This window comes from Dromiciops gliroides, chromosome X, assembly GCF_019393635.1.
Source record: "Dromiciops gliroides isolate mDroGli1 chromosome X, mDroGli1.pri, whole genome shotgun sequence".
Lineage (NCBI taxonomy): Eukaryota > Metazoa > Chordata > Mammalia > Microbiotheria > Microbiotheriidae > Dromiciops > Dromiciops gliroides.
This window is the reverse complement of record NC_057867.1, coordinates 71,307,182-71,333,363: the sequence shown is the minus strand read 5'-3', so window position 1 is coordinate 71,333,363 and position 26,182 is coordinate 71,307,182. Positions and strand designations below refer to the sequence as shown.

Sequence of the window (26,182 nt, the reverse complement as noted above, 5' to 3'; positions counted from 1 at the left end):
TAACAGTTGACAAGTTAACTGTCATAATTCATGCTCTCTCTGGGTGTATCTTTTTTACACAGATAATAAGCAGTGTTCTTTTAAATGATAACCTTATCAACTCACTGGATATTTTCCTTCTTTTTTGACTTAAGCTTGTGTTCTTTGGAGGGACATGACATTCCTGTTTAAATTTCCTGGTTACATTAATTATAAGAGCATTTGTAAACATCAAAATTGCAATATTCCATTAAAAACCACTGTATATTATTTTTTAAAACATTATCAGAGAAAAGTCATATACAACACAAAGAGGGATTAGCATCACATAAGAGTTTAATCTGGAGTCATGCTTGAGTTTCTTCCCAAGTCTGGGGCCTACTACCTAATCTAGCAATGTTTCAGGCTTATTATGTATTAAAGTGATTGTGGTAAAGATGAATCCATTTCTTAGAAGGGGTGTTCTGAATTCATATTCAAACTATGTTTCCTCATCTATAAAATGAGCTGGAGAAGGAAATGGCCAAGCACTTCAACTTAGTCTATATCCTCCAACTCAGAAACGTACATGTAGCCTCAAAATGCACATGTATCAAGGGCTTCTTGTGTCAGGTCATACATAGGACTATCCCTGTGTACAGTCCAGGGAATTTTCCCATATCTACTCTAATTTCTTTCTTTGCACCACCTTATTAGTTAATGATGTTGACAAAGAAGTTAGCCATTCTCAAGAGAATAAGCATGTCATGGTGCTTGGGTCTCATGGGCATAAATATTAGACACCAGCAACGTGACAGGATTTAATGCAACACAATTAAACTCACTGAGGGAAGAACAACCCTTTCTTTTGGCAGGTTGAAAACAAATTTAAGCAATTTTCCTTTTCCAATGAGATGTTGCTTCATGTTTTCCTATCAACATTAAACCCAAACATACGGAGCCTGTTACAGCCAAGCTTTGCTGATGCCATTAGGCAACATGCCTTAAAATATTAATAACCTGCTGCTTCCCTAATTGGAATTAATGTCTTATGTTCCATACTTCATTTACATGTAAAGTTTCCATGAAAGTCAAATTGCATTGATGGCTGAGTAGCCAGCATTCTGGGGATTGCATTTCCTAGACTAAACCTACAGTTGTGAGTGCCTGACAGGTTGATTAGTTAGGAGGTAAATCTGTAGAAGGACCCGCTAGTTAAAATATGGGCAGCAGAGTGACCCAGACAAATAGGAAACAAGTTTGTTAATTTTTCTTAATGAAATGCTTAGAAGGCAAGTCACCCTTGTAAAACTAACCCAACAGTATGCATATGTTCATTTTGCAAAGCAATTTTGATTTGCTGGAAAATCACTTGGCAGGTAGACTAATCACTCACTGGAGCACACACCTCAACCAACCCAGTTAGGACCAACCAGGCAACAGAACTTTAAAAGGTGTGGGGAACTTGAATATGGAATGCTTTGTTCTTCCCATATCCTCCCTTGTCATTCTGGGCACAGTACCTGAAGAACACTGACAAGGGAAGCTCTCGTGGTTGCTCAGTTACCCCCATTTTTGCCTTATATATGCTCGAGTGCATGATGAAAGCAGTGCTCTTGGGGATGGTGAAAATGATTTAATCCTTGATATAAAACACAACGCCTTTGGACATGACTTTCAAAATGTGTCCAATCTGCATTTGCGTTTACAATTGCAAAAACAACAGAAAATAAAAGACTATAACTCTGGAACCAAAACCTTGCATGGAAAAACAACTAGTTAGAAATACAGAAACAGTCATAAATTGAAATCTTACAATGCCTTTCCCCTGTGACTCTCTCCATTTCCCCTCTTCTTTCTTTCCCCCCAAAGTCTTCTGTAAAGTCTGCAGGTAAAGAGTTGATAGATAAAAATCCTTTTGCAAACAAATGTACCCATGAACATGCATGAATAGAGATATTCATTTAGTTCTTTCCTATCTGGAGCAGAAAGAACAAATCATAAAGCCAACAATTCTAGGCCTTCATCTTTATGGTGAATGAGAGCACAATACTGATCCCTGGTTCTGAAGAGACTATGGAAGAAAGAAAGGTGCACTTGGGTATTAGAATAGGCAATAAGGGTAACATTTACACTTCTAGAAGAAACATAATCATCATTTTCTATTGTCTTGAGGGGCTCCCACATTGCTACAACAATTGGCTACAAAAAAGAAATTTACTTACTGATTCATGTCTCCCGCACAGTCAGTTGCAAAGAAGAAGCTCTTAATTTTGGGGTGACAAGCTTTGAAAGCACTGAAAGAAAGACAGAAAGAACAGTTCAGTTCTCCTTCCAAAGGATTTCCCATATTTATATTTTTGATGGACAACAGCTACATTCTCTTTTCACTCGAGATGTAGTCAGTGTGAGACAGGATCGAGAACTCTGGTGAGGTCATGCATGGTACATGTATTATTTTTTGTTTGGTTGGTTTTTTTGCAGGGTTAAGTGACTTGCCCAGGGTCACACAGCTAGTAAGTGTAAAGTGTCTGAGTTCACATTTGAACTCAAGTCCTCCTGAATTCAAGGCCAGTGCTTTATCCACTGCACCACCTAGCTGCCTCCTGGTATATGTATTCTTAAAAAAGTTCCACATTTATGCAGAAAGAGAGATTGATAACCTATAACCCTTTTTCTTTCTGCAATATACCCATGGTTTTTTTACATGGTATATGTATGTAAACATTGAAAGACTAGGGACCATCTCTTTAGCCCCTAAGCCTGGGCTAAAGAGAAACATGAAGTGGTCCTATTGATTTCCAAATCTCTGAGCCAGGAGGCTACTAAGAGGCTAGTTAATCCAACTTCCTACCTGACCAGGAAACCCCACTATGATGTGCCTAACAAGCTGTCATCTAGGGAAAGTAAAGGGAAATTGACTCCCATGCCTGGAAGCCCATTCCACTTTTGGAGAGGTCTAATGATACCCAGTTGAAATCTGGTCCTTGGAAAATTCCACCCCTTCCTTTTCTATGCCTCAAAATCAAGTAAAACAAGACTAATCCCTCTTCCACAGGACAGTTCTTCAACTTGAAGAAAGCAAGTGCCCTTTGAGTTTTCTTTTCAAGCTAAACATTTCCGGTTTGTTCAAGGGAGCTCTGCACATCATGGTCTCAAGGCCCTCAGCACCAATCCTAGTCACCTTCATATATTCAGTTTGTTAATGTCCTTTCTAAAAGGTGGCAGATAGAACTGAACATAATCCTCCTAGAGAGAATAGTGGGACTACTGCTACTACTAGGTTCTTAACCTGGATTACATGAACTTGGTCTTTTTATATTTGGTATTTAAATATAATTGGGTTCCTTTTTAATTTGATGTATTTTATTTTATGTATTGTGAGAAAGTAATGGGATTTGCAAATGCCCAAAGGCCCCACCTGGAGGAGATTGATTTGGATTGATTGAATTGAGTGAGAGTGATTGACTTTGATGATTAACTCACTTAAAGTTAATTAAATTGAAAGCACACCCGGCCGGCCCTCAAGAGAGTATTCTCAGAAGCTGAGGAATTTGAACTCAACACAAGACCACCTTCAAGTCATGTCAATCAATGGACTTGAATGCTACCATCCAATTAGCTTGGAGTGAGGTGTGGGGACCACCTTTCTTCGGGACCCACAGGGAGCTTCTGCTCTCACAGGCATAGGAACTTCCTCCTGGTGGCTGAGACTTGGAAGTGGTGGCAAGAGATTTGGGAGAAGAACCAGGCCAAGTTAAACTGTTATCTCTCCTCTAGGGTATATAGGTTTTCCTATCTCTCTGAATTCCACACGTTCTCTCTTTACTATTTAATATATGATTAATGCCAAAACTTTGTGCTAAAGCTTCTAATTTATAAGTAAACCCTAGTTAGTTTTCCCTACACTGGGGACAGGAATAAGGAGACCACACATTAGATTTTTTTTTTTTTATCGAGGCAATTGGGGTTAAGTGATTTGCGCAGGGTCACACAGCTATTAAGTATTAAGTGTCTGAGGCCGGATTTGAACTCAGGTACTCCTGGTTCCAGGGCTGGTGCTCTATCCACTGCACCACCTAGCTGCCCCCACACATTAGATTTTACTCGTCACAGTATTTAGAAACACGATTCCAAGAAGGGGTCAACAGGTTTCACCAGATTGCCAAAGGCAATAACACTAAGGTTAAGAACTCTCATTCTAAAACACCATTCAGTCCAGAATCCCATTGGCCTTCTTGGTTGCCATATAGTTATTACAGTCCACTAGAATCCCCAGATCAAAGATGTGGGCTCTCAGCAATATGAAAGAAGTCCATGTTTCTCTATGTGCAATGGAAACAGGAATGTGTCATTTCTATACTCCCTCATTGTAAATATGCATATGAGCTGTGGGAGCTAATAGACTGGGAGATTAGAGTGAAGAATCGGCCTTAAAGCACTGACAACAGAATGAATAAGAATAATTATTTTCTGTTATCTAATCTAAATATTGCAGAGGTCACAGAATTTAATTAGTTTTGTTAGAGGGAATTCTCCAAATATCATGGTTTATCTTTGATATTGCTCCATCCTGTGACATACATTAATTAATTAATCAAACCACTTTATAATTATCTGAGGGAGGTAAAGGAGCAAGAATAGTGTCATGGATCCCTTGCACAGTGTGGTGAAGCCTATGGACCGTTTCTTAGAATAATGTTTGTAAATGCATACATTTAAATACCAAAGATTACAAATGAAGCCAATCATTTTGAAATATAATTATCAAAATATCAAAAGTAACAAGCAAATAAGGTTAAGAACTCCTACCTAGTTACTTCTAAGCCCTAGCCATTAACAAATATAGCCCAGCATCTTTTCAACAGTAAATACCACTAAACAGTAAAGCATTTTTTTACACAGAAAAGCAATATTGCCATGTGTTCAGTAGAAGAGGTAATAAAGAATACTGGAAATCAGAATAGAATGTCCTAAGCTGAAATTCTCTCAGAACTTTTCATGTAAACCCTCTACATTAAAAAGTCAAAAAATTTTGATGGTTTCTTGCAGTTCAAATGAAAAATTAGGGGATGTCTAAAATTCCAGGCAGCCTCAATGGCCCTGGATGCCTGTTGGATCAGTAATTCTAGACTGATGTCTAGGGTCTCATTGTCACAAGGTCTCATTGTGTCAGAGACTTACCTGACCAAGTACCGTTTATTTTTGTTGTACCTTACTCAGTTATTGTCAGGAATACAAGATGATAGAGCTGGCCCAACAATATCAAAAAGCTACTCCATTCCCTGTTCATAAATAGGGCCCTTCTGGTCTCCTAAATATCATTTAGTAAATTTCAGCTCCCAAATCACCAAATGGTGTTCTAATATAATTATTTTTATCGTTGTCAACAAGCAAATGTGCCAGAGGACTGCTAAGAGAATTTAAAATACACTTTTTCACTTCCTAGCAAGTACCTGGAGAATTTTAGTTAGATTTGACGACTTTTGATCGTTTGAGGTAGAGATCCCTGCTTCTGTATGACCTCTACATTCACTGTTTGAGGTGGCAAATACTACTCAAAAACACCAGGCCTAGGAGGGGAGAAAAGAGAGGAAGTTCTAAACTCATCAGTTTGAATTTAACTTAGCCCTTGGGTTTCACCCGACCTTACCAAACTTTTCTGGAACTCTTAGAATAAGAAACATCAATTATTTTTCTACAGCTAGAGCATATATTTCCTAGATAAACTACTATTTGGCAATGCATTTTGTGACTGTTATCTTTTTCATATACAGTGAATGACTTGTCTCCCTGAGGAGACTGCAAACTCCTTGAGATCAGGTCTAGTGCCCCTATCCTGGGCCAGGCCTGATTCAAGCCAGTTCCCTGGTAGTTTAGGTTCGACACTAAAATAGTTGTGGGTCACTGAATAGTTAAAAAAGAGATTTTTTTTTCTTAGTCATAGCAGGAGAAGGATGGTCAACAAGAAGAGGTACTGAGTACCCTTCAAGTTGATTCATCTGAGAGAAGCTCCTGTTTCTGAGCCAAGCTTCAGTGAGTCCCAGGAGCTCCTTAGGGCTGCTTTGGGGGAATGGAAGCATTGTTTATCAATTTGGTTTTAGAAATGCTGAGTTTGGATTCCCACTGCTAGTATAATGCTTATGCATAGAGCAAGCACTGAGTGAATGTTTCTTTATGATAAGTATTATAATGTATTGGGCTAGGTTTTGACACACTTCATCCTGTAGATGTCTACAATTGTACATAGCACAACAATTATTTTAAAGCATAATTTAAATAAATACATTGAATTGATATCTAATTTTATAGACTGCCTATCATCTGAATATTTGTCTTCCCAAGACATTTCCTCAATCCTCTGAGTGATTCATAGTTGCTAGACTATGTCTAGTTTTAAGCAGCTGTTTTTCATGGGAAATGAAAATCAATCTTCCTGAGCTCCTTTGATATTTAAGCTCCCAGAATGATACCACAATCCATGTTTGGGGTCTGTCTCATGGATTAGTTGTTTTTTAATAAGTCAGAAACCATGACATTTGAACCATTCGACTATTTCTTTATGAATATAGAGTAATTTAATGCTTTGTTGTTGTTCAGTCATTTCAGTTGTGTCAAGCTTTTCATGAACCTTTGTGGGGTTTTCTTGGCAAAGATAATGGAGTGGTTTGACATTTTCTTCTCCAGTTCATTTTACAGATGAGGAAACTGAGGCAAACAGGGTTAATTGACTTGCTCAGGGTTACACGGCTAGTAAGTGTCTGAGGACAGATTTGAACTCAGGAATATGAGTCTTCCTTACCATAGGCCTGACACTCTATCTTCTTCGCCATCTACCTGCTCTGAGATTTAATGTTTTAATAATCTTTTAGAATCAACAAAGGATCATAAAGTTTGGTCAAAAGGACCCTTACAAGATCATCTGGTCCAATCCCTTCATTTTACATATTACAGGACCAAAGATCTAGAATTTAAAGAAACATTAACAGTTATAGTCCAAGGCCTTCATTTTTTAGAGTAGGAAATTGTGGTTCAATATGGTTCAGTAATTTGCCCAAAGTCACATAGGTACTAAGTGGCAGAGCTGGAATTTAAACTCAATTTTCAATGACTTAAAGTTAGGGGCCCCATGGTGCATACCAATGCTACTGTATCATACTGCCTCCCTAAACTGAGGTCCAGGAAGAGTCACACTAGTAGTAGTAGTAGTAGTAGTAGTAGTAGTAGTAGTAGTAGTAGTAGTAGTAGTAGTAGTAGTAGTAGTAGTAGTAGTAGTAAGAGGAGGAGGAGGAGGAGGAGGAGTAATAGAAGAAGAAGAAGAAGAAGAAGAAGAAGAAGAAGAAGAAGAAGAAGAAGAAGAAAAGATGGGAGAAAATACAAACAAAACTCTATAATAGGTTGAATCTACATGAGACTGAAACTACCATTTGAAAGGTGAAAAAGGTAGGAGAAATTAACACCAAGTCCAAGTTATTTAGTAACTTTTCATTAGACTTTTTAAAACAACTCAATTCAATTAAACTAGTTTGCATGTAGACAGAAATGTAAACAGCTAGGCTTAGATTTATCTCATCGATACTCTTAGTCAAATGAAAAAAAATAATAGTTTAATAAGTGGTCCATTCTGGGCTTATGCATTCTGCAGTATATATTACAGGGGGGCATAGAATCCTACTAGCATTTATGTATTTCAGAGACAATTTAAAATTATCATAAACCATAACGTAAAAAAACTTTGCTTTTTTTGTTGATTACTATTCACTTGAGAGTCTTTTCTTCCTCAAGTCATTCATTTAATTCTTCTTTGTGATTAATGGAAGTTACACAAGAATGCAAACCCTCCTCCACTCATCTCCCCCAGGTGTCAAGACTCCCACTAGCACACAGAGGATTCATACACTTAATTCTTATTAGCATTAACAGGAATTTGACATGTAAATGCCCATGCTGCAATGTACTCACTTCATGGTTTCTAACTTCTAAAAAAGAACTGATAAACAAGACAAATATCCACCCCAAAGCTTAAGCTTCTCTGTAATTTAGGTTGGTTCGAGTATCTGAGGAGTTGAAGGTGGGTTTTCTTTCACTGGCCAGTTGCAATGGAAATGTATGCACACATATCAGGGCAATCATTCTTTTTTCTTTTGAATTGAGCAGAGCTACAGATATGGTGAAAGTTGAATGCCTTCCTTTTATGAGAACACGTTTTACATTAGCCTTGCCTATTCCCACTTGCCCACAGCCAACAACAATTTATGTCAGTTGAATAGGAAGAAGAATACTAACTTGATTTAGGTGATTATTTCCACAGCTCCTCCGGCAAGGGTGAGCTAGCATAAGAGTTTCCTGAGTGTGACCTTTTTTTAAGTCCTCAAATCTCATGAAATAGTTGTCAGATGGGGGAGGGGGGACTCTAGAGCTGCTCTCTCCAAAACCTGCCATAGGAAAGGGGCTCCTCCTCAAGTTTCCTCAGCAGCAGCCAGCCACCTGTGCCCTGGGAGCTTTGATGAATTAGTCCCCAGAACCACCTGGATTAGTGCCAATCACTGTCACCCTGCACCCCAACTGGCTCATTTCCAAGGAGGGAGGAACCCTCAGCACCCTCACAGACCTGGAGGGTCTTCCCTCAAATTGCTCTGTTCCCATATTTCCCCTGCCCATGTAGTGCAGGTGGAGGATGGGGGAGGAGATACGGAGGGAGGGAAACAAGGCACAAATTCAGAAAATATTGCTTTTAAGTACAGTTTGAATTTAGCTAACCAGCTGGCTGAATAGTGCTTACATAAATATAAACAGGAGAAGAGGATGGGAGTGAGATTAATGGGAATATAGATCCCTCTTCTCTCTATTCACATAGCTACCACCCTGGTCCAGATCTTTATCATCTCTCAACTAGCCTATTACAGTAGTCTCCAAATTGGCCTCCCCACATCTAGTCTCTCCCCTCTCTAAGTCATCCTCCACAAAGCTGACAAAATGATATTTTTAAACATAGGTCTGATCATATGACTCCTCTACTCATGAATCTGCAATGGCTCCCTACTGACAGGATAAAATATCAACTCCTCATACATTAAAAACCCTTCATAGTCTTTTTTAAAAGTGACTTGCCCAGAGTCACACAGCTAGTAAGTGTCAAGTGTCTGAGGGCAGATTTGAACTCAGGTCTTCCTGAATTCAGGGCCTGTGCTTTATCCACTGCGTCACCTAGCTGTCCCAACCCTTCATAATCTTGATCCAGCCTGTCTTTCTTGGCTGATCACACAGTTCCCCTTATATACTCTAAACTCCAGCCTATATGTCCAACTTTTTATTTTCCATACATATCAGTCCATCTTTCCTTTCTGTGCCTTTGTACAGGCACCTTAAATCCAACACGTTTAAACCAGAACTCATCTTTTCCCACAAACCCTCCTTGTTTCCCAACTTTCCTATTTACTGTCCAGGGTACCATTATCCTGGTTCACAGTCTGGATGTCATTCTTAACTTTACACTCTCTCTGCATATCCAGTCTGCTGTGCAATCTTGTTATTTTTAACTTCCCAATATTTCTCTGGTATATGGCCCCTCCTCCTTACTCACACAGCCACCACTTTTGTATAGGTCCTCATCACCTGTCTCCTGGACTAATGCACTATGTATGCTTCTCTTTGGTCTCTCCCTACTCTGATCCATCCCTCACTTAGCTGCCAAAGTTTTTTTTTTGTTCTCCTACCTCATTCTACTTCTTAGAACCTCTACCACCTTTTAAGGTTCTGCTCAAATGTCAATGCTTTGAAGTCTTTCCTAAATTCTCCATTATTAGTTCCACCCTCATCACTGGGAATGTTTTTTATATCTTCTGTATTTTATTAATTTGTAGAATGTAAAGACATAGACTGCCTCACTTTTGTATTTGCATAGTTCCTGGAACATTTTAAAAACAAAAACCTATAAATTTCACTGACATGGAAAATGCTTGATAAGGAAACCCCTTCTACCAATGCAGATGGAACCTCTTCTGAACCTAAGGTATTATTATTATTATATATAATATATTATTATAATACTGAAGGCATTCTTCTTCTTCTTCTTCTTTGCCTAAGGTATTAAGAAATTAAGTGAGTTGCCCAGGGTCACAGAGCCATTATGTATCAAAGGTGGGATTTGAATCTAGGTCTTTTTTATTCCAAATCCAACTCTCTATCTATTAAGCCACAATGTTTGGAACTTAGGTGGGTTGTTGACTCATTAATTAATTGCTTTCTTATGGATCTGTGGTAGAGATGGAAAAAATCATGGATTTAAAGTCAGTTCAAATTCTGACTGCCACACACCATCTTTGTGATCTTGGGTCAGTTACTTGACCTCTTAGGGCCCTAGTTCTGTCTAAGAAATACACACACACACGAATATATATATATATATATATATATATATATATATATATATATATATATATATATATATATAAAAGAATAAATCTGTATTAGATAAACTTTAAGGTACTTTCCCATTCTGAAACTGTGATCCTCTCAGCATATTTTTTAAGGGAGAAGAATGATTAGAGTCCCATATTATATAGTGGGGGAATTTTAGAGGGCCAAGATTCTTAAAACACTTTTTAAGAGTTGTAGCAATTTTAGAAGACAGCGATTTTATATGAGATTTTAACATAGCAACATAAGACTTAACACAGTGGGTCAGTCACATGGTGCTTTCAGCCTAGTAGTTTGCTTTTGGCAAAAGACCAAAAGACCACTTATGGGGAGGAAAAGGAGAAGTAGAAGGACAGAGGAGAAAGCCTAGAAGAAAAGAAATAAGAGGGGAAAGACTTCCAGAAAAGGAGCAGTTACTCGTTAAGGAAAGATGGTCATGAGACAAAGTAAGAAATTTGTCAGACAAGGGAAAAGAAGGGGAGTTGTGGTTGTCCAAGTATTCATTAGGCAAGGCTCCAGGGCTGCAAATTCCCATAAGCAGTTTGATTCAGCAGTTCTGCCATTCTCTAGTAAGAACCACAAAGGACTAAGATATCACTTCCAACAGGAACTCAATTCAATTCCACAAATAATTATTTATCGGCTTCTAAGTGCTAGGCACAATGACTTGCAGATAGAGTATATAGGTATTTCTGTCGGTCACCATGGCCAGATGACTAGGAATGACCTTATTTTCCAGGCTATCAGGAAGTATAAAATGTTCCTTAAAATAAAACAGAATGAAGGTTTTCATGAAGCAGGAGGGAGCAGGAAGTATCTGAAGAAGTAAAGAATTCTGACATGTGTTAAGAAGTTGGAGGGTGGTGGGATATCACCCAGAGAAAAAAAAAAGAATTACCCACTAAACACTTGGCGATACATAAGAGATAGGGGCCACCTCCTCTTAAAGAGGAGAGATGCCCCCTTGGCCAAAGAAGTAGCTGCTAATGCTCCAAGGAAAGATGATGTGGACAAGCAGATGCTGTCAGAACGCTGAGAGAATATTAGTGAGGGTCACGGGAAATAGTTGTGGTTGGTGACTGCCTAGGGAGGGGTACTAACCTGAGAACAACACTAGCTAAGTCTTTCTTTGCACAATGGAAGAAGACCATCCATGGCACATGCTAGCTAGCTTCAAATACCTGAAGGGCTGTCATGGCATTCGACTTGTTCTGCTTAGGCCTGGGAGCAGCTGATGGACGCCGCAGAGGGGGGTCACACTCCATATGAGGAAGAACTTCCAAACGATGGCTAGATGACCACTTGTCAGGGACGTTGTAAAGGGGACTCGTGGTCAGCTCACAGTTAAACCTAACAGCCTCAGAAGGTCCTTCCAAGTCTGAAATTCTCTGTAAGCCCTACTTGATTTTCAGTCTGTAGATATGCCTTATCCCAGCAGTGTTCAATCTCTAATTTGGGATCTGCACAGTTTTAATCATGTCTTCCCAGAGAAGAAAAGCAAAACCATGAGATAGATGCTCACTTCACACACTAGCGGGTGTTCTGCCCCATGCCCTCCCCCTCTGACATCTGTCTGGCTGCACTGCGTCTCTCTTCAGATGGATGAGGTTCCCAGGTGAGTTTTGTGTAGGAGGCTGCTTTCCTACATCACCCCAGCAGTCTAGGGGGTTATCTCTAGCACACATCCACTTCCTCGCTCAGAAGCCTTTGCTCTGGGATGCTTATCTAGCTGAGCTGCCATTTTTGTAATTTTAGAATCAGTTACCACCCAAACTTCATGGTGTGTATCTGCTAGAACATCTCAGTCTTTTTCTGTTATGAAATGATGGGAAGATCTTCAAGCAGCTTTTCTGTTTACCTAAAGGAAATTATCCCAGGTCACTGTCAAATTCCAGATAATATAATTCCATATTTAACCTTTCAGGAAATCAAAGATCATCCTTTTAGATTCTATAGCTGCTGTTCATGCTAGAAAACTATTCAAATTTACTTTCTCCATTATGAATTTTCATGATTAAAGATTGTATTTTGGGTACATAAAAATGACTTGATATTGGCTCTTGGCCTGGCCAAGAGCTGCCCCCACCCAAAAGGCCAACTTCTGTGCTAATGCACAATTAGGCAATATTGTCTTAAACAAAGCAGCTTCCAGGGTGCTCCTTCAGCACATAAACATTCTCTTCCATAATTTACCAACTTTGAGAAAATGGCTTTTGCTTCATCAACATCAGCTAACCTTTACTACTCTGCAATTTTCTCTTCATGTCTTCTATGCCATAATGGTTCTAAGCTATCCATTAGAAACACAACACTCGCTATTCTTGCTTTAAACCTGTTTACTTTTGCTGTTGTTACAACTAAAAAAAAAGGAACCCTTTGAAGTATATGTATGTTTATTTCTTCCAATGCTAATGTTTCAGTATTTTACATTAAAGACTTTGATTCTTATTCATTTGTAAAAGCAAACTCATTGTGAGCATTTTCCCCCCTACTTCCCCTGTCAATGTCTCAGCATCTACCTTTACGCAAGTTGTCACTTTTTAAGTGTTCACTCATTTTAAATGTCCTATAACATGAAAGTGCATAAGGCCAGAAAGAGATTTTTCTTCTTGAGACACTGTAATCAGTGCTACTATGCAAATGACAAGGAAAGAACAAGTCCAACGACCTAGTATTTATGAAGAATGACCTATTGTCAGAAGCACATAGTGATCCCTCCCTCGGTGTTAAAGCTACTTTTGTTACTTGATGACAACTTAGGTTCTTTTTCCAATGAAAAGGGAAGTGTCCCATGTTTTATGCTCCAGAGAATTCAGAATCTTTTACATTGGCACCATGGATCTTCTAAAGAATGACATGTGAGAATGAGGGTCAGGGTGTACATAACCCACATTGAGAAAGTAGGCCATGTAGGGTGGCTTAAGGCCTGAGAGCCTTGTTTTTGCTCACACATACATCATAAAGACAGGAAGGGGGAACCAAGGATTGAGGTGGACTGCCATGTGTCCACACTGCATCACTTGGCACTTGGTCACTGTTTTTGTTCTTGCCTTTCTCACTTCATTTATGTGGGAGACCTGAAAGATCTTGGGACGATTTGAGGGAAATGACTGCATTAGATTCAGCCAGCCCTTTGCAGTGTGTAGAAAAGGCAGCATCTGAAATGATTCTTTTTTTGGGGGGGCATGCAGTTTGTCAATTAGGAATCAAATGAGAGTTATAAAGACTTTATAACCCTAAATCTGATAGAGTTTTGGAACAAGGCTGTAGATTCCGCTAATAGAAGGAAGTAGTTTTGAAGACAAATTCAATGCTATAATTAGTTGACTATGAGCTCCTTGAGGGCAGGGATGAGGGTCTTTTGCCCTTCTTTCTATCCCCAGACTTTAGCACAGTACTTGGCACATAGCAGGTGTTTTGTAAAGGTTTATTGCCTCATTGACTGGCTATTCCGTAGGCTAAGAGGACCTCAGCACTGGAAGTGAAGAGTTTGGGAGCTGACAGAACCACTCTACTTTAAGAGAGAAGATTGGCTTAGAGTGTTTTCCTTAGAGAGATGGCAGATGGGGAAGAGGCAGCACTTCAGCTAAGGGTTTTAGCTGAGAACCAAGTGGTTGCATTGAGAATAGCCCAGCAGGGAGTGAGAGGCAGGAAGAAGAAGAAGAAATGTGCAAGGTCCAGAGAAAAAGGTGGGGAGCTGCTGAGCCATGATTAGATATGGCATCAAGAAGGAAAAACACCCATCAGTGGGGAGTACACCCAGTGACAGTTCAGGGATGACATCACTGGAAGACACTAATGGCTTTTTAGCGCCAGGGCTGTGAGTTGTTCCACCGTGTATGTGCCCTGGTCACACATGTTACTTATGTGCACCCTGGTTACATGTCTTCTATGTGTGTGCTCCTCCATGCATATTTCATAGCATGTCCATTCTTCCCACCAATTGGGAAGCATCCCATGGCTTTGTGGAAAAACATGGCCTACATTTATGAGGGAATGTTCTACTGCTACATTTCTCACTGCTATTTCTTGAAAAAAATTTTTTCTAACTACTTTTTCATTAAAGGCTTTATTTTGAACTATGTTGTCTGGTTGACTAAGAAAAGTAAATTCATAAGTAGGGGCTTGTGAACTATGGTTTTGGGTGGGTGTGGACCCAGAGAATACCTTAAATCTAGGGTAACTTTTCTCAGATAAAGGGGCCTGTGGGGGGAAGAGTATATAAAAATTGATCACTAAGCCTCTCAATGAGAAAACAGATATGGCACTGAGATTAAAGAGAGAATGTTCAAACATGGATTGTCACAATTGACCCTGGGGAAAAAGCCATTTATGGTATTTGGAGCAGCTAAAGATGCCAGTGTGGATTTTCCCATTAACAGAACTCTTTACCTTAAGCTAGGGCTTCTTAACCTAGGATCTATGAGATTTTTTATTATTATTTTGATACATACTCTGTAATTCTGTAATTGATTTTATGCATTTAAAAACATAATTCTGAAGGAGTCCATGACACAAAATAAGGTTAAGAACTCTTGCCCTCAGCTAAGAAGCTATTCAAAGGAGCACTTACATCCATCTTGGAAGAACTATTCTGGGCCTGAAAAATCACATCATGCCATGTAAGTACAACACAGTAGCTAGAGACTGATGAGAAAAACAGGCTGATGAAAGGCTTTAAGGCACCAGCATTTGTCCTCATATGTGGGCCGAAGTCAATGGACCTTGAGGTCACAGCACTGGAATGTTTCTTAGTTGTTTTCTTCCCTATGATAACCCATCATTCCATATGGGAAGTCACAAGGACAAAGTAATCCCATATTTTCAGGGTATTCAGGATATATATGAATGTCTATATGTACACACACATATATGTATATTTATATGTATGTGAGATAGATAGACACACACAGACAAACAAGTGATAAACAATTTAAGGTCAAGCTTCGTTAGCTACAAAGTTTTGCTTAAAGGACAAGAGAATAACTTCTGGAGATGTTCTGCATTTTTTTGCTTAATGTTAAGTAATCATTCAGTAATGATTGCACTGTGTCCGATGGCTACAGTTTTTGATTTTTGAGTGTAGTCAAATAGGCCAAGATGTCCCCCAAGAAGAGTCACTGATTAGAAAGGAAAGGCACAGCTATAGACCAAAGCAAAAGTGGGATATAATATTAACTAGTCAAAAGCAATGTTTGCTGATTACTTGAACAATGAAACAGAAGTAGGAAAGTGTAGAAGAAAGACCCAAGGACCTGCCATTGCGTGACCTGCATTCGAATGCTGATTCAGATGATCCTCTTTCTTTATCTCAGTTTCCTCACCCGCAAAATGATAGTGTTGGTCCTGACCAGCAAGGTGCCTTCTAACTCCAAATCCTACAAACCTAGTCCATAGATTAATAGGGTAGGAAAGAAAATACTGGAGGAAAAGAGTAATAGAGCATTGCAATCTGACGGGATCCACTAGATGGCAGAAACTGGCTTATAAAATCCCAAGCTTCCAGGGCAAGGGGCAATTTTTGAGCAGCACACATGGGGTTTAGGGTGCACTTTTGGACACGTGATTCACAAGACTGCTGATTCCTTCGACAATTAGTGAACTACTTCTTACAGCAAGTAGGCTAGGACTTTGAGTACAAATAACTTCCTTTTGTAAAGGGATGATCTGACTGTCCCCTTCTCCACACCATGTGGATGCAAGCACTCTTTCTACCTGTCTTATGGTTAAAAACATGTAAGGAGAAGCAAAGAATCAAACAATGCCACACCTAAGGTGACACCAAAAGCCCACTGACTAGGACCACAGGATCCTTCCTAAAGCTGAAAGGGACCTCCAGAGTCATCTAGTCCAAGCTCCTCATTTCACTGATTAGAAAACTGAGGCTCACATGCTCAAGGTCCCAGAAGTAGTGATTGGCAGAGGCAGAATTCAAACCCATGTCCTCCATCTCTACTCAACCCTGCTGCCTTGTAATTTCTACTATAATTATGTTGATGAGGGGTCATGAGGCCATCTGGAATGTCTGTTGAGTATACCTGAGAATTAGGGTTCCACCAATAAGTTTGTTTAAAGCATGATTTCAAATGTCTCACATGTCTTCTCCAGGTGATTATATACAAATCCTACAGTCTTGCCTTGTGTTCTTTTCTGATACTGAACACACAATTTCTATACCTCACTTTCTTTACTATACCTCTAAGCTGAATGGCTGCCTATCAACTTTTTTCAAATATTTGTCCAATTTTTCTCATCTTGGATTTAACCAGGCAATATTGCATAAAGTCCTTTCGGTTTGCTTTAGAAAGAAATATGATGTTTATCTGTGTTTATTTCCAGAAAATTATGGCTCATAGGAATATGTGTGTGTGTGTGTGTGTGTGTGTGTGTGTGTGTGTGTAAGCATACACGTATGTATTTAGTGATAGGAGGGAACTTAGAACTCATCAACTCAACTACTTCAATTTAACATATGAGGACTTTGGGACAGGAATGGGGGGTGGAGTACGGTAGTTCTCTTTAAGTAACTGAAGGACTGTTATATGGAAGAGAGCTAGTTTGTTCTGTTTAGCTCCACAGGACCAAAACCAGGAGCAAAGGGTAGAAATTTCAGACAGGCATGTTTGGGTTTAATGAAAATAAAAAATGTCCTAACAATCAAAGCTATACAAAACTGGAATGAGTTTCAAGGCTACTTCAGCCTCCAAAGTAACCTAACCTTGGAGGAAGAGATGTGGTATGCCTGATGACTAGGGAGAACCAAATGACAAACCAACCCAAACTGACATCCATAAAAAGTCAATCAGGTGTGGGCAGCTAAGTGGCACACTGGATAAAATACCAGCCCTGGTTTCAGGAGGACCTGAGTTCAAATTCTGACTCAGACACTTAACAATTACCAGCTGTGTGACCCTGGGCAAGTCACTTAACCCTCATTGCCCCATAAAACCCCCCAAAACCAAAAACCAAAACAAAAGTCAATCAAATGATGCTTTTTTCAGTTATGTTTACAAATTTAAGAAAATGTTGATTCTAAACAAAAATGTAGAGAACTAGGTTGTTTATCCCCAATTCTATAAAAAAAAGAATCAGAGTGATTTTGAAAAAGGAAAAAGAAAAAAAAAAGAAAAGAAACCTTGGAGACTAACTAGTCCATGTGGTACCTGAACAAGAATCAACTGGCTGGTATACCCAACAGTCAGATAGGGTCTGTTTGAAGACTGCCAATGAGGGGGCACCCTACCACTGCCCAAGGCAGCACATACTGGGTGCCTTACTTTGCAATAAAAAACAACTTTTGCCTTGACCTCTCTTTATTCGTTTTTATTGAATCTGGGAACAAATTGATGACCGAACAACACGGAATTAGAGAAAGCATGTATATGCACACGTGACTATATTTATATTTATGTATACATTTATACAAATAAATACATAGCTTGGAAGTGTTAAAACCACATGAAAAAATGTGCTGGACTCAGAGCAAGGATATCTGTGTCTGAATCCCTCTTCTAATATTTCCTAGTCGTGTGATCATGGGCAAGATACCCAATTTCTCTGAACCTCAGGTTCCTTATCTGTTAAATAAGGATAATAATACCTATAGGACCCACTTAAGTGAAACTCTACACTATCCTCTATACTTTTAGCCCTTGCCCCCTTGTCCTATAGCCAATTGTACCTAGTCAAACCTTAAGCTTGGACCACTCCCATCATCTTGGACAATTTGCCCTATTCATATGCAGCTGAACGGAGCTGGAAAATAATTATGAAACTGTCCTGATTGAGGCCACTCTGTATCTACGTTACATAATCTCCACTGATCTCTCATTGCAGCAAGGCAATCTTTTTACACTTCCCTAATTGATTCATCATCCTTTAATAGTGGCTCTCCCAAACATTTTCATCCATCCTCAGCCCTCCCAAAGCACTCCCTTCCCCTCCCCTCCGTCTCAGCTGAGAACCCTGCCTCATATTTCATGGAAAAATTGAAAACCATTCACCAAGGGCTCATTTCCCCCCTCCTCTTCTTACATCATTTTGACATCTCCCCCCTCCTCTTCTTACATCACTTCGGCATCTTCCCTCATTATCTTCTCTTTCACCCCTGTTTCAAAGAAAGAGGCAGTCCTTCTCCTTGCCAAGGCAAAGCCCTGGACATGAACCTTTGATCCCATAGCCTCTCATCTTTCCACTAGATTGCCCCCTTTGTCATCCTCACACTCTCTAATCTTGAATCTCTCCCTACCTACTGACTTCTTCCCTGCTGCCTACAAACACACACATATTTCCATCATCCTCAAATTACCCTTACTTGGTCCAATTATCCCCAATAGTTTTCATCCTCTACTTCCCAACCCCTCCTTGAGAAAGCTATCTATACTGGATGCCTCCATTTGCTAGCCTCTCACTTCTAACCCCTCTCTAATCTGGCTTTTGCCTTAATCATTCAAGTGCTCTCTCCAAAGTTACCAATGGCCACTTAATTTTTAATAATAATAATAATAAGAATGAACATTATTATGTCCTTTTCTTGGACCTCATCCTTTTTCACATCTCTGCAACTTTGGACTCTATTGATCAGCCTCTTCTCCTGGATACTCTCTCCTCTTTATGTTTTTTGTGACATTGCTCTCTCCTGGATTTCCTACTACCTGTCTCATCGTTCCTCAGTCTCCTTTGCTGGATCCTGTTACAGGATGTGTCCTGGGCCCTCTTCTCTTTTCTCTCTATTTGATCTCACTTGGCACATCTCATTAGTTACCATAGATTTAACTTTCACCTCTACACAGATGATTTCTAGATCTTTTTAGCCAATTCTAATCCCTTATCAACTGCCATCATCATGATGGCACCTCAAATTCAACACGTTTAAACCAGGACTCATCTTTTCCCACAAACCCTCCTTGCTTCCCATCTTTCCTATTACCATCCAGGGTACTATCATCTTCCCAGTCATCCTGCCTCACAGTCTGGATGTCATCTTGACTTTACACTCTCTCTGCATATCCGGTCTGCTGTCCAATCCTGTTATTTTTACCTTCCCAATATCTCTCTTGTATATGGCCCCTCCTCCTTACTCACACAGCCACCGCTTTTGTATAGGTCCTTACCACCTGTCTCCTGGACTAATGCACTATGCTTCTCTTTGGTCTCTCCCTCCTCTGACCCATCTCTTACTTAGCTGCCAAAATTTTCCCTCTAAAATTCAGGTTTGACCATGGCCTAACCCCTTCTCCAGCTTCAATAGACTCCTATGGTCCTGAATTATCCCTGGGATCCCAAATAAAGTCCTCTATATAGCATTTAAAGGCCTTTATAACCTTGTGAGTTTTCAACTACTTTCCTCCCCTTTGAGCATTCTATGATCCAGTTACTTGCTCGTCCTCACCGTAATACTCCAATCTCCTACTTCCATGTATTTGTATTCATTGCCTTCTCATACCTGGAATGCTCTCCCTCCTCACCTCTGACTCTTGGATTCTCTAGTTTCTTTCAAGACTCAGCTCAATCCCATCTTCTACAATAAGTCTTTCCTATCCCTTACCCCCATCCCCAACCCCTACCTATGTCCATAGCTACTTGCATGGCTTCTGTCTTTGCTTTTAAATGTGAGCTCCTTTAGGGCAGGGACCTTTTCCCACCTTTCTTTGTATTCCAAGCAGGTGCCTAATTAATGCTTGTTGACTGATCGACTGAATCTCACCCAATAATAAAATGCTCTTGGTAAGATTTCTCAAAGGTTTTCTACTCAGTTTGTGACTTAGATAGTAATCAAAATGGTTTAATTCAATAGTTTCTCTTCTCTACTACCAACCTCAATTTCAGAAAGAAAGCCCTTGGTGTCTTTTCAAAAGGACTATTATTCCTTTGCCCTTTTCAGTCAATTAGAAGAAAGCCATGCCCTCACTGCCCTGTAAAAAAAGAAGAAAGCCATGCAATCTCTGACTTTCTACCTGGCTCTCATATTTTTGGTGCTTAGTGTTATGTGCTCACCTATTTTGTACTTTTTGATACTGAAAGCTACTTGCTTTGGCGGTGGTATTCTGCTTTCAAAAAGACAGTCCTGGTATGTTTCCTTATGTTTCCTACCTAATCTTCACATGTTCCTTTTCATACATTCTTTCCAGCATTACCTACCAGAGCTCATCCTAATGATGACCATTTCTAGTGTAAGAAGAAAAACGTTTATGAAAACCTTCCCAACTGGCATATCCTTTTTTGTCCTTGTAGCCTCAGCACCTAGCACAGTGCCTGATATGTAAGAGACAGATATGAAATGCCAGGTGTGATATTTATATGATAAGAAATATGTAGATGAAAACTTTAAAAATTCAATTAAGATTCAAGACATTATGCCTCTACAAAGGTGACCATCCAGATACCTGAACCGAATGTCTGTTTTTCTGGTTTTGGTTGTTCTATAGACAAAGCAATAACAATAAACCTTGGGGGCAAAGTAAAGCAGCTGGAAAAGTTCACAGGAAAACATCTGGATTATGCCTTTGCTATATCAAGCATAAATGTGTGAACCATTCAGGAGAAATGGTTATCTTACTGAAGAAGTCCTGGGATAGAAACAATAACTTTCTTATTGGTCTATTCAGTATTTTTAAATACCATAATGATCAATGTTCCTCCTTATATCTAAACAAAATTCTGCTGCTTTATAAGCGAGCCCATTTCCTAGTTTCCATTGTCTTTCCAAGTGTTCAGCATACTGTTCCAAAAGCCCTTCTGACATTTGAACAGAAGCATTAATTCACAAAGGGTTTTAGAATTGGGAAAGGGGAGGGTTGGATGCAGGAAAGGAAATGAGGGAAGGCTTTAAAAGAAATTTGAGGAGAGCACAGAAAGCCTGAGCTGATGGCAAAGAAATATTCACCCTGAAGGAGAAGTGTTGAAGAGTTAGAGAAGCATTGGATCAGAAAAGGAAGAAGGTGAAGGAACTAAAGAGGAAAAGAAAAATCAGGAGTGGAAGCGATGGATGGGACTAGAGAAAGAGAGGCCAATTAGATCATTATCATAATAGTCCCTTGGGTGAGGGAGAAAAGGAGATATATGCAAGAGATGGAGTTGGAGTAGTGGGGCTATAGCTTAAGAGAGAGGTTAGGGCTAGATTAATAGGTTTAGGAATCATGTTCACAGAGATGAAAGTTGAACCCATGGAAGCTGATGAGATTGCCAAGAGAAATACTAAAGAGTGAAAAGAGAAAAGTGTATGGGACAGCTGGTGGGCATGACAAAGAGGAAGATCTAGCCAAAGATAACTGAAGAGCAGATGAATGGGGGAGAAAATGGGGGAGAGAGTGATCAACAGCATCAAATGCTGCAGAGAGATCAAGAAAGAGGAGGACTGAGTGCTGTATTCTGTACATATGTATAGTACTTGACACACAGCACTTTATAAATGCTTTTCACTCAGGCATTCACTGAGTCACTCATTTAGATGTCTAACCAGTTATTCCTTAGGCCATTATTTGTGGTTTGGGTTCCTGCTTTCTAATTTCACTTTCTCTTGCCCTTTACTGAAACCCATCAAATCCATTTGATTACTTTTGATTACTCCATTGTGATATTTTCTTCTGTTCTTCTAGGATATGAACAAGAGAAGGGAAGCAGAACCATGTCTTTTAGATCCATTGCCTGCTTGCCTGAAAGTCCTTGGTTTGGAGGGGGGTCTAAGTCTATGTCTGTGACTTAAGTCATTAAAAAGTCCATGAAAGGACCTAAGGCATCTGGATGCTGATAGTCACTCCTGGTAACTTTACAAATGTTTCTATGCTTACTTCAATCCTCTTTTGTGCATGTTCTTAATTAGAGGAAGCAGACTATGGGAAGACCAACAGATCATTTGAAGGGCATTGTTCAAGAGTTAATATCCCAGGATATTAGGTTAGAGATGGAAATATTCTGCTAAGAGACTTTAATTAATATGAGTTTTTCTCCAGCTAGTGCAATAAGAGGCTTTCATTATTTTTCTTGGATAGTTAGGATAGTAATTAAACAAACAAAAACCCAGATAGTGAGTTAGTTTTAAAATGCCCCAATTGTTGTGTTCATCCCACCAAAGCTGGCAACTGTCAGTTTAAATCATGGCAATATCAGCCCAATGAGGTTTTCAAATTATACAAATGTTGACATACCATTAAATATGCCTTTAGGAGAGATCAATTTATCCTATATTCTGTACTTGGTGCAATATGCTTGAATGATATGGAATTGGAGCTTTAAGTCATGAATAGGTACAGTTGGAATTGCTTACTCTTAGAAATGCCTCCCTCCCTCTCCCCTCTCTTTCTCAAAGAGCCTTTTTATACAGATTAAATTAAACCTACTAAAGCAGTGATCTTGACAGGTCACATGGTATTGTGGCATTAACTCCTATAGCATCCTGTGGGGGAAGAGGGAGGAGGCCGGGAATCTACCCTAGACTGAAATTAATGACATTTTATCTGCTTGGTAAAGAATGAATTTAGTGTTTCCATTTATTAATGGTTTTCCTGTTTTATTCAGCTTGTTAAAATGGAGACTATGGAAATATAAGCTCAAAAGGCAGTGAGTTTTGCTGCTATCCATTGAAATGACTTTTAAAAAGCAGAAATGAAAAAATAAGGCCCAGAAGGTCCCATAAAATGCAACCTCTGTGACATTTTTCAGCCCTGATCCAACACTGAAGGCATCTCCAGGAAGAAAGGGGCTGCAGCAGTAGAGACCATGCAGAAAGTTGTACCTCCTTTCCTTGAACCCTCTTCTGCCCACTGGACTACCTAGGGAGCTTGGGGATCTCATTCTACTTACTATTTCCTTCGGCACTCACTAGCGCGGTCAATGCGGAATTCAGGTAGACTGATGAAGCCTTCCGCTTTTTCATCCTACCAAAAAGAAAAGAAAATGAAGAAGAAACATTTTGAACAGAGAAAGCTGGACCTAAAAATGAAGAAGAGTATCAGTTATATCACCTGACTTTGAGCCAGGTCACAAATGTGGTAATGAACATATTTTCCTTGACTGTTTATTCAAGAATGCAGCAGTTTACTTAGCATGTACTCGAAACAGCTTTCTGTAAAGTGAATGAACCGTGCATTCATTAAGCCACTGAGGAGAACAACAATCTCTTCTCTGTTAATGATAACACAGAGTTGCTTCAAAATATGCAAATAACTTTCAACATCTTCTGGGGCATTCAAAGCAGAGATTAACAAACAATACATCAATAAAGAACAGCAGCGACATTACCACTCGGAGCAACACGCAAACACATTTCTAAACCATGTTAAATTGGCCAGTACAAAACAACATTTATACACACTAATCATTTTTTATCTCCAAAGTGCTTTAAAAATCTTTACAAATTAATTGGCTCGTCATTGCTGGGCAGTAGATAAGGCGTGTTCTACGTCAGAGATGAAAGGCGTGAAGCAGAAAACTTAAATGAGCTGCATGGGGTGGATATGGGGGGTGGAGATGCCAAAGACTGGGACAGAGTCTCTTTGTGGAGTGCTGGCACCATTGTGTCTCCAGACTTGCTCCACATGACACAAACCTAAGTTTGTGGGCTCTGCAGTTCCCTTATGATGTGCTGTGTGGCTGGCATCTCTTAAGTCAGTCAGCCTGAGTTTCCATTTCTTCAAGGGCAGTGAAAAGAGGGTTGAATTTGGACTTAGAGGACCTTAGTTCAGATCTGTCACTGCCTATGTGACTCAGGGGGGAGGCACTTGACCGTTTTGGGCCTCAGCTTCCTCGTTTGTAAAATAAAAGGGTTGGAGTAGACACATTCGAATTCGAATTCGAATTCTAGTTCCTTCCAATGCTAAACCCTCCGACTGAAGGCTTGTTTCCAGATGAAACATTTCCAGTTCTTTCAACTGTTGCTCCTATGAATTGTTTTTCCATTTCATTGTCTATCTCAGGCACCTTCCCTGGAACACATTTCCATTGAATAATGTACCTCTTCAAATGCATCAGTCTTCTAGAATTGGAACAATCGCTTGAAATGTGGCCCAATCAGGGCAGAATCCGGCAGAATGATAGCCTAGCTTTATCTGGACATTATACTTCTCTTTATGTAGCCAAAGCAACTACATTCAATTCTTTTTGGGAGCCACATGATGGTGTGAACTTATCTTGAGCTTCCAGACCACTGAAATCCTTAAGCCTTTTTCACATGAACTGCTATGAAGGTGTGCTTTCCCCCCACCCTTTTCTGTACCTTTGCAGCTGAAATTTTTTAAAACCAGAATACAGAATTGTAGATTTATTTCTGTTAAATTTGGCCTACTCTTCTAGATCATCACAATGGTTTTTTGGATCCTGATTTTATCATCTAATACATGATCTATCCTCACTTCTGTACTTTACAAAATGGATAAACTTATTATCTCTTCCTTTATCCAAGTCATTGATAAAAAGATTAAATAGTCAAGGCAGCTAGATGGCACCATAGTGGGTAGAGTGCTGGGCTTTGAATCAGGAAGATTCACCTTGCTAAATTCATCTGGCCTCAAATAATTCCTTAGACTTTCATGTGACCCTGAGCAAGTCACTTCACCCCATTTGTCTTGGTTTCCTCATCTGTAAAATGAACTGGAGAAGGAAACCACTCCAGTATCTTTGCAAAAACCCAAACCCAAATGGGTTCAGGAAGAATCGAACACAATTGAAACAACTGAACAAGGACTACAACCACAGAAAAACCATCTGGCACACTACTCTCCAGGATAGTCATTTATCACTGTTGTTGTTGTCATTGTTACCTAACTGAACTAATCTTTCTCTATCTTGTCCACAAGGATATTATAAAGATCTTGTAAAATGCCTTGGTAAAATCCAGATACATGATGCTTACAGCATAATCTAGCAGTTTAGTTAAAAAGGAAATAAGGCTAGTTTGGCATGATTTGTTGTTAATGAACCCATGCCAACTCAAGTAATCACTGTTTTCCTTACTGAGCATCCAGAAAGAATTCATTTAATAAAGTGTCCTAGAATTTTCTGGGGACTAGAATCAAGGTTTATGGTTTGGAGAATCTACTTTTATCTTCCTCTTGGACAACTGGGATATATTTGTCTGTCTGCAGGGTTTTTTTTGGTACTTCTTTTATTCTCCAAAAATTCCAAAGAGATTATTGCTCTTTTCATTCTCCTCTCCAGCTCTTTTCAATACCTGGTTGTATAATTTCTCTGGACCAGGGAAATAAAACTCATCTATTTTCTCATCTGTCTTGGACTTCCAAGGTTATATTACCCCTTCTGTCCTGAAGGTCATTCTCCTTAATAGTAAAGTCAGAATCAAAACAGGAGTTGGAGAATCACACTTTTAACCTGTCACCTGTTAGGTCCTGCTAGCTCTCCCAAGTGCTGGGCCTCTCCTTCTTTCTTCATCCTTCTCTTTGCTTGCAACATGACTTGAAAGACATCTTTGTTCTTAACATTTTACCCAGGCATTGGCTCATTGCAGTACTTAGCTCAGTGCCCAGCATAGAGTATGTGCTTAATAAATCCATGCTGCTTGCTCATTCATTTGTATAGGCTTTAGTCTTCCTGACATTTTCCCAAGCCAATCCGTGATTCTATTTTGTCTTTAGAGGGATTGTGCGAGTTTTGAGGTGGAAAGGACTTACAGTTCCTTCTCCTTATTTTACAGAGGAGAAAACTGAGGCTCAGACAGGGTAAGGATTTTATCAAGGTCACAAAATGACCCACGACTTCTTACTTGAAATCTAGGCTTCTTCTATGACATCATATATTTATCCTTGGATATGAGGACTTTCCTCTGTATTTTACTTGATTTTTCTTTTTTTTT

The 26,182-nt window shown here is 39.5% G+C and overlaps 1 protein-coding gene across 1 annotated transcript in view; it reads right to left on the bottom strand.

The window, feature by feature from the left end:
* LOC122733284 (connector enhancer of kinase suppressor of ras 2-like) overlaps nt 1-26,182 on the bottom strand; it is a 565,211-nt gene that overhangs the window by 35,775 nt on the left and 503,254 nt on the right. Inside the window, exons 18-19 of the mRNA XM_043973567.1 lie at nt 23,179-23,252; nt 2,184-2,255 (exon numbers count right to left, since the gene is read on the bottom strand). Of these exons, the coding sequence (XP_043829502.1) occupies nt 2,184-2,255; nt 23,179-23,252 (146 nt within the window). The remainder of the gene's footprint in view (nt 1-2,183; nt 2,256-23,178; nt 23,253-26,182) is intronic.